Source organism: Balaenoptera acutorostrata, chromosome 2 (assembly GCF_949987535.1).
Source record: "Balaenoptera acutorostrata chromosome 2, mBalAcu1.1, whole genome shotgun sequence".
NCBI lineage: Eukaryota > Metazoa > Chordata > Mammalia > Artiodactyla > Balaenopteridae > Balaenoptera > Balaenoptera acutorostrata.
Window position 1 is genome coordinate 169,560,420 of NC_080065.1, and position 9,734 is coordinate 169,570,153.

At 42.9% G+C, this 9,734-nt stretch overlaps 1 protein-coding gene across 1 annotated transcript; it reads left to right on the plus strand.

The window, feature by feature from the left end:
• The first annotated feature begins 1,218 nt into the window (after window positions 1-1,218).
• H3-4 (H3.4 histone, cluster member) lies at window positions 1,219-1,557 on the plus strand. The gene has a single exon (XM_007169909.1). It carries the CDS (start codon window positions 1,219-1,221, stop codon window positions 1,555-1,557), a length of 339 nt encoding a protein of 112 aa, XP_007169971.1.
• Window positions 1,558-9,734: the final 8,177 nt, after the last annotated feature.

The following is a 9,734-nucleotide window of genomic DNA, read 5'->3' on the forward strand; positions in this document are numbered from 1 at the left end:
AACTCTAGGAAATCACTTAAAAAAGCTTAAAAAGAAGTATAATTGGTATGCTAAATTGAGGATAGGGTATGGAATCATATCACAGTACAGCCATGAAAGAGATCTCTAAATATCCTTAACGCCCATAACCACTCTCAAATGACAGCAGTTACAAGTCTTCCCCTATTAGAAGTTATTTAATGCATTGATAAAAGTGTACATTTATAACTATCTGACAAATTTATATATATATTGATAATTTGTATATGTTTTGATAACTTATTTCAATATAATTGATTCTTTGCAATTTTTTATTTTATGCATTTAAAAACATTCTGAGGCATTTTACTTTATGCATTAAAAAATAGTTTTAAATATTCTGAGCTTTACCAAACTACCAGAGTGGCTCATAGAACCAAAAAAAGAAAAGAAAAAGAAAAAATTAAAATTCTTGCCATCTATTCAAACTAAACAAAAGTGAAAACTCCTAAAAAAAGAAAGAGTTACAAAGGCTCATTAGGAAGGGTATTTAAGATGTGACAGAATTCTTTCTTACCATTGAGGCAGTGGGGGTTCACTACAGTGGAGATAACCTCAAGCTGAACCTCATAAAATGGATATAGACACAATGGAGACCCCATTATAAGGAACTTGGCTGGGAGAGTTTTTAAATTGGAGAATGGGTGCTTCAGAGGAACTTTCATGCTTCATGTATTCTGTGGATGCTCCAAGGTAGGTGATGATGTGAGGTAGCAGGGTGGACCCCCATCCGCCCATACTGAGTGTCATCTTCTCTTGGGATCCTTGTTATCAGGCCAAATGCGGAGTGCAAGCTTCTAGAAGTTTCTTCCCTCCTTGGCCCATAGAGGAGGAGGAGGAGAGTGCTGAGGAAAAACAAGGGAGCTGCGCACGGAGATGCAACACCCACGATGACGCCAACCGGAACCCAGACCCGACGCCCACCCCAACCCAGACCAGCTCAGCCTGCGAGCTGACCGGCGAGCTCCAGGACGCCAACCTGACTGTGGGGCCAAGCCCATGCAAAGCGAAAATAAGGGGCAGGCGCCTAAGCAGATTGCCCCATGGACCAATCAGAGCTTAGCCTGTCATCACGCTGCCCGGCACCTGGCCAATGGGAAGGCGGCAGCCTCTATAAAAGTAGGCAGGCTCGCCACAACGCGTTCAGGGAGCAACTGAGGAGGCTGTAAGAGCCCTTTGGGTTCTCGGGATAGCGGAGAAATGGCACGAACAAAGCAGACGGCGCGAAAGTCCATCGGCGGCAAAGCACCTCGCAAACAACTGACTACCAAAGTAGCTCGGAAGCGCGCACCAGCCACCGGGGGCGTGAAGAAGCCGCACAGGTACTGGCCGGGCACTGTAGCACTGTGCGAGATTCGTCGCTACCAGAAGTCCCCAGAACTTCTGATTCGTAAGTTATCCTTCCAGCGCCTGGTCCGGGAGATTGCGCAGGACTTTAAGATGGAGCTGCTTTTCCAGAGCTCGGCTGTAAGGGCACTGCAGGAAGTCTGTGAGGCATACCTGGTGGGTCTTTTTGAAGACACCAACCTATGTGCCTAAACTGCACACGCAGCCGCTGATCTCACCCCAAAAGTTATTTTAAGAGCCACTACCTGCTCACAAAGGGCACTGTGCACAAACCAAGTAGCGGGTGCCTTTTCTTTCCAATAAACCAGAGGCCTAGCTAGCTGTGTATCAACGTAGTCCCTTATTGGGGTTTATTGATATGAAATCACTGGTTAGTTCCTAGTGTTTTAAGACGAGGAGATTTTCCCTTGCAAGTTAACCATCAGAACAATAGCTGATCATTTTGTGTGCACCTGGTCACAAGTTTTCCAACCCCGTAGAACAGTCTAAACTTGCTGAGAAACCCTACAACCACGGTGGTTCACCATGCTCCCAATAGTTGAGCTGTGTGGAGACAACCTGAGCATGGGTTTGAGGAAAAGAGTGTAAAGATTGCTTTTTTCCTACATTGGTGCTGCTTGGAAGCTTTTACTGAGGCTTTGTTAAGTTGATAAAAGCCAAGCACTGTCAGGTCACTAGTCATACAAAGGGGATAAAATCCATTCCCTACTGTCCCTGTTTGGTCTGCACTTTCAGGATGCTTACAGCTGAGTGAAGGACGTCTGTATGTAGAAGCAGTTAACATGCAGCGTGCTTTAGTGATAGCTCAATGTTGTCAGTATGCAAGAGTGGGTTTCTGAAGTTTCTTTGAGCCCAGTTTGTTATCCAGTAGACTTAAATTCAAAATCTTCATCAATTAAAGTAGTGCACACAAAAGTTTTTTTATTAAAAAAAATTTTTTTTAATAAATGTATTTATTTTATTTATTATTTTTGGCTGTGTTGGGTCTTCGTTGCTGCATGCAGGCCTTCTCTAGTTGCAGCGAACAGGGGCTACTCTTCATTGCAGTGCACGGGCTTCTCATTTATTGCGGTGGCTTCTCTTGTTGTGGCGCACGGGCTCTAGAGCACAGGCTCAGTAGTTGTGGCACACAGGCTTAGTTGCTCCACGGCACGTGGAATCTTCCTGGACCAGAGCTTGCACCAGTGTCCCCTGCATTGGCAGGCGGATTCTTAACCACTGAGCCACCAGGGAAGCCCAATGCACACAAAACTTTTGAAGGTTGAAACTAGTATCTTTTAAGTTTTAGAGTATATGTAAGTTAATGGGTGACAAGTCTTTGAAGGGTCATCTAAAAGCCAAGAGTGTCCAGGGACAGCTATGTTCTGGTTCTGAAGTCAGTTCTAACTTTCAATACTAGACTCCTTTTAAATAAACCCAAGCCTGAACTCTGTGCCTTTTTTGTGCTTTATGAAGTCTTATCTTGCAAGAAACAGACTCTTGAATTCATATGACACACCTAAAGAAAGCACCAAACCCTGACTGGATCTGCACATCACCTGGTGACCTGAAAGTAAAGATTTCCTGGAATGACATGTGGAATTGAAGCTTTTCCAGGATATCCAGACCAGGCCTGTTGGAAGTTGGTCGCCAAGCCTTTGGTGGTGACATACTGCAGATTATCTCCAGTGTCTATGATCTTGGTAACATATGGATTTCAGATTAAAAGTTCCTGAGAGTTCTCCCTCCTACCCCTCCTTTTTACTCAAATGTGACCTTAATAGGTTTCCAATCTGTGCACTTTCTTTCCAATGTGAAAGAAAGGACCCAGGAACGGTCCTTCCTGACATTGAGACAAAAAGTCACTGAAACTAAAAAACCTGACGCTTGATGAGCAGTGTTTTCAGAGAAAGATCTTGATCAAAAGGGAGTAAAGTAAAAAATTAATAAACTGAAACCTCAATTAAATAGAGTTAGGAGACCAGAACAGGGAGCTCTCATGCCCTGAGATGATAGCAGAGCCAAACAGGAAAAAGAAAGACTCCTCTTCTTTCCCAGCAAGGACTCAGGCAATGAAAAGACATGGACTCTTTTTTTTTTTACTATAACCCTTCCAACTTCCTTTTCTTTCTATAAAAGCATTCTCTTTCCCTTACCTTGTGGGCGTCTTGCACAAGGCTCACCACAGTTGCAGACCCAGAATTGCAATTCTCTGCTGATCCAGAATAAACCCATCTTTGCTGGAGAAAACCAGTTTATTTGTTTCAGGTCGGCAAGTTAAAAGGAAGTCACTAGGGTGGGCTGAGCTCTAATCTCACATGACTGGCACGCTTAAAAGAAGAGATTATGACATACAGAGGGTCATGTGATGACACAGGGAGAAGACAGTTATAATATTGTGATTTACAATTAGAAATATATATTTGGTCTTCCTCCCCATTCCTAGTACAGAAATCCTAAAACCTTTGGAATTTCTTAAGTAATTAGAGTGATAATGGTGTCTTTTGTTACTCATAGCAAGCCCATTTCAATCACAACAGAGTTTATGTTAATAAGGTGACTTTGGAAAGGATAAGGACTGGTTCACAGGGGAACCAACCCTGTGATTAGAGGTTTGAAACTTTCATTCCCACCCTTGACCTCCAGGAAGGCGACAGCAGCTGGAGGTTGAGTTCGACCACCAATAGCCAGTGATTCAGTCAACTGTGCCTATGTTATGAAGGCTCCATGATAATCCCTGTAGTACTACTGGAGATTTTCTAGGTTGGTTAACAAGAACTCATACACGTGCCAGAAGGGTGGTGCACCACAACTCCGTGGGAACAGAAGCTCCTGCATTCAGGACCTAACTCTATGTATTTCTTTATCTGGCTGTTGATTTGTATCCTTTAATATCTTTTATAATAAACCAGTAATCTAGTGAGTAAATGTATTTCCTGAGTTCTGTGAGCAACTCTAACAAATTAATTGAACCCAAGGAGGGGTCATGGGAATTTCCATCGGTTGGTCAGAAGTACAGGTGACAACTTGGACTTTTGATTGGCATCTGAAGGGGGAGGAGTCTTGTAGGACTAAGCCCTTAACCTATGGGGTCTGATACTATCTCCAGGTGGATAGCATCAGAATTGAGTTGAATTGTAGGACACTAGCTGGTGTCGAGGATTGCTTGGTGGTGTGCGGAAACACCCCCTCCAACACACACACACACACACAATCATTTAGTGATCAGAAGTGTCAGAGGTGAGCTAGAGAATTGAGAGTAAAGGAAACACACAGAAGTGTGTTTTTCCATAGCAACTACTGTCTACATGCCAAGGAGAGAGGAGGCCTCAGGAGAAACCAGGGCTGCTGACACTTGGATCTCAGACCTCCAGCCTCCAAAACAGGGAGACAATAAATGTGCGTTGTTTGAGCTGTCCTGTCTGGGGTATTCGTTACATAGCCTGAGCTGGCTAATAAATTATAATAATTACAATTAAAATTAGCATTAGTATTAGTTATTTCTCTCCCTCCCACCCAGTGGTGGATTTTTGGCTTCCGGGAAAAAAGAGATTTTTTTTTTACTCTTGCTCTAGTGGTTAGAGCTGAAAAATCATGAGACTCTGGAGCTGTTGGTCACAGCTTTTATTGTCATGTGCAAAAAATCAGAATAAAGCAGCGGGCACTGAAATAGCAGAGATGGGAGATGAAAGACAGAGAAGGCTGGTGCTAGGGGCTGTGATCTCATTGTTCCCGGGGGCCTGCTTGGTGAGAGCTCTGATATCCTTTGATGAATGTACCACACTTTTAACCCAGTTCAAATTGGGGTTTGTCATTTGCAACCAGGAGTCCTAAGAAATATAGCACTGTCCTTATTGTGACATACGGTGACCGGATTGGTTTACTCTAATGATTCACAATTACACAAGATAAAGTACTTAAAATGCATTCTAACTTTTGTACAGCGAGCCCTGGTGGCCAGTGCCTAGAGGGCCCCATGAAAGGAAGGGCAGTGGTGGTGCTAAGAGTCCACTCTGACTACATGCACACCTGCACTTGTTGGAGAAATATAATTAAAAACAAATTTAAAGTGAGAAGAGAAAGAAAACAGTTTACTCTTCAGTAAGCACAAAACCAGAACGTGATGTACATCACCAGCAACCTAAGAGACTACAAAGACAGAAAGAAATCTCATTCTTTTACAGAGCTGAGTAGATGCAACCCATTCAATACTTTAGGCACATTTTGCAATTTGGAGCCAGGTGATAGCTGAAGTTAAGCTCATTTCCTCTGAGGAAGTTGGGAGATGTGACGTTATCTTCATTGATGATTATGAAGAGGATCAGAATATGCCACCCCAAAATATGCCACTTTGGCATGTGGATTATTTTGAGTTGATGGCAATTGAGAATCAATAGATGCAGAAAGACACCTTCTCAGAGCTTCCCTTATCTAACTAAAAGCAGAAACTTCTGGGAAATTAGGACTGCCATAAAGCCCCTCTCTGGGGGAGTTTTATGGGCATGAAGAAGATGGAAAGTTGCACCAAGATGAGTGCACAAACAAACCTCATTAGACAACACTTATCTGCCATACATTTCCTATTCGCCTTCATAGTTTAACACCTTTTGGTAAAATGGTGTATAAGCTTCTGAGTCTAACCACTTCTTGGATTTTCACTTCTTTTCTGTGAGTGCCCCCAAGCATATAAAAATATTAACATCAGTAGGATTTGTATGCCTTTTCCCCTGTTAATCTATCTTTTGTCATGTTTGCAGATACTGAATCTAAGAGGGCAGAGGGAAAGTTTTTTCCTCCTCTACAATTACATTTCAGAGATGGCTTCCAGGTGCTTGGGGAAACATTCTTGAGATGTGAGACTGGCAAGGTTAGCCACTGAAAAGATTTATATACATTTGAAAAGGACAGAGGGAAAAATTACGAAACAAAAGGGGGGGGAGGGGGGAAGTGTCCCCTTAATTTCAACAGGCAGAATTAAGCCTCTTATTTTTAATTTGTATTTTCCCTTATACATCAGTTCTTTGCCTGTTGCCCCCATACCAGCGTGATGTGGGATATTCAAGAAGTACTTGTAAAAATGCTGCATCAGCCCCAGACATTCATGCTCTATTTGGATGCCCCAGGTTATTGGGCTGAGAAATATATCACCTTCATGATAAACTAATTGGAAACAATCTTAATAGCTTCAAAAGGGAAAACTGTGAAGTCAATAAGAAGAATCAGATAGTTCTTACATGTCCTGATATGTTGTTAGGTTTAACAAAAGGCAAGTTGTAGAACAGCATGCATAATATGTCATCATTTAGATAAAAATAATAATTAGATGATTGAATATGCACCTCTTGAAGAATATACAAGGAATTCAATCTTAAAAGGGAAACTAGGAACTGAGAAAACCCCCAATTGAGGGCGACTCAAATTTAACTATAAACCTTTTGGAATTCGTAAGTTTTATACCATTTCCATGGTTTCCTTTCTGAAAATAAATAGAATATTTAAGTAACATCAGCAATGTAAATTCTGAAACATGTCTTATTTCTACTATTACAAGGTAAGTATCACTCAAAATTACAGAACTCTTTACCTGAATAAAACCGATCCGGGTACATTTTTAAACAAAAGGCCAATGTCTGCTTTATCAGATGTTCCTTTTCCTGTTTTATGTCTAACAGACAACACCATGAAGTTACTTAAAATAAAAATCAGCTTTCCCCTTACTCTCACCAGTGGTTACTCAGCCAACAGGTCTTCCTGAGCTTTCACAGACCACTTCTCATCCATGGCACCTGCAGAAGACTTGTGCCTTGAGGTCACAGAATAAATAACAGGCATGATTTACACCATGAAGCCCTCCTTCAAACCAAGTTCGGGACCAAAATCTGAGGTTCTCCTCCTCCTGAGTTACATGCCGCCCAGTATCAAGAACTGTTACTTCCTTTTTACTTCAGAGACTTTATAGAATCTTCTTCTAAATTTATTTTTATTGAGATATAATTGGCATATAACAGTGCATAAGTGTAAGGTGTTGATTTGATACATTTATATATTGCAATATAATTACTGCCGTAGCACTAGTTAACACCTCTATCACATCACATAATTAGCAGTTCTTATTTGTGGAAGGAGCAATTAAGACCTAATCTCTTAGGACTTCCCTGGTGGTCCAGTGGTTAAGACTCCACACTTCCAATGTAGGGGGCTCAATCCCTGGTGGGGGAACTAAGATCCCACATGCCGTGCGGCGTAGCCAAAAAATAAAAACAAAAAACGAAAAAACTTAAAAAAAAAAAAGACCTAATCTCTTAGCAACTTTAAATTTATAATACAGAATTGTTGACCATAATCACTAAACTGTGCATTAGATCTCTAGAACTTATTTATCTACTGGTTACAAGTTTATACCTTAAACAGCATCTCCCCCCCCACAGAACGTTATGGGCAACTCCCCTTCCCTCTCCCCAGGAGCTGCACCCACAAGCTGGGAACTGCAATTCAGGCAGAACAGTTTTTCCAATGGGTCACCCCCTGCCTGCCCACCTCCTTATGAGGACATATCGGTTGCCTGTCTAATTGACCCCACGAGGACCTCTCTGATTGCCCACCTGCCTGGTCCTTGAGAAGGAATGCAGGTAGAAACTGGAACAAAGCAGAGGAAGGAGCCCTGGCTCACATTCATCACTTACCAGGTACAGAGAGTGCAAACTGAACAGAGGGGCGCAGTGGCTCTCAGCTGTGAAGAAGAGCCTCCAGAAATGGGTAACACCAGATCCCTAAACAGGAAAATCCATTAGTTGTCTAATAAAAACAACTTTGGACCGTCATGGGCTGAAGGTTTGTGTATCATCTTGCTGTCTTTTCCTTTCGCCCAAGAGACCCTGCACAGCTCCTCTGTTGGGAGTTCGCTGTTGCAATGAGCCCATAAACACAACAGGGGTATCCTCCGTGTTCTCAGCCTGTCTGGCTGGGATGTCCACTGGGTTGCCACCACTTCCTGAGGTAGCTGAGGCCCCAACAGATGCTGCCAGCCATCACTAAGGAGCCCTGTGTCTCGGGTCCCAGTGGCTCAAAATAATTGAGAGCTTTGTTAAGCCAGAGGGTGACCTACTGGCATTTTCTGGAATAACTGGCTTTGAGAGCTGGTGATCCCCATCCTGGCAGTTGGCAATGATCCAGACGGTAGAGGCCATGAACTGGCCTCCTGAGAAGAGGACACATTGCAGTGAAATCCCCAAGAAGCTGAAGGGAATTGGGACGCGCCACCCCAAAATATGCTCCTTTCGCATATTGATGATTTTGAGCTGGAGGCAATTGAGAAACAACAGACACAGGAGGAGCTCTCTGTCCTCCCTCTCTCTGCCTATAAGCAGGGCAGAAGTTTCCCATTTTGAAAGAAAATTTGCATGTGTAAAGGTGCCCCCTCTCTTATACCAAAAAAAGGAGAGGGACTCATCACCTGAGATGGGACTGAGATGAGTCTGCATAAACAACCTTTATCTGTCATTAGTGCCTCCCATACATTTCCTTAGTTACCTTCCCACAACCCCCCTCCCCCAGAATTCCAGACCCCCTATCCTTGGTCTAGTCGCTTCTCCACAATTTAGTGTCCTTTGTTAAAATGGTATAATGGCCCCAGGGTCTAACCACCAATTTGTGTTTTCAATTCTTTCTAGGAAGCTCCCATACATAATTAAAAACATAAGAAATTTGGTATGCTTTTTCTTCTATTAATCTGCCTGATGTCAGTTTAATTCATAGACCTCAGGAAAACATAAGAGGACCGGGGGAACGTTCTTTTCCCCTCCCCTACAAGGCCCATGATGCACAGGCAGTGGACGTGAGAAATAACCTTTGCTGTGGTGTATCTTCAGAATATGGGGCAGTTTGTTATTATAACAAAATCCCGACAGATATGGCAGGCTCTGTGGTAACTACAGAGAAAAACAATCATGTTAGTGAGATATCCGGAAACCAGGCCAAGTAAGATTGGTGGCAGCAGTGCAGGTAGTATGGTTGAAGAATGGACAACTTGTTAGGGGCCAGTGGGGAAGGTGTGGGGTGGATAACAAAATGGATACCTCCAGATATTTGAAGGGCTGGCTACATGAGACAGAAGAAGGAGAGGATTACTCTGTTATTTCAAAAGGCAAAACTGGAACCAGGCCTGGAAGTTGCAGGGCTGCAGACACTTGACCTAAGCTCATTCCCACCAGATTCCCGAAGGAGGATAGACACACATCTTGTTCACTAGGAGGTGGGTACCTGTCTTGAGGATAATTGCATAAAGGATTCCACTTTTGCAAGGCGAGTAGACCAAAATCCCACAGCTCTGTGGAAATGACACCCCAAAGCGGTATTGAATGTACTTAAAATTTCCCCTATATTATATTCCA

Coding starts and splice junctions, on each gene's coding strand:
- H3-4 (XM_007169909.1), top strand. CDS start 1,219: ATGGCACGAACAAAGCAGACGGCGCGAAAGTCCATCGGCGGCAAAGCA.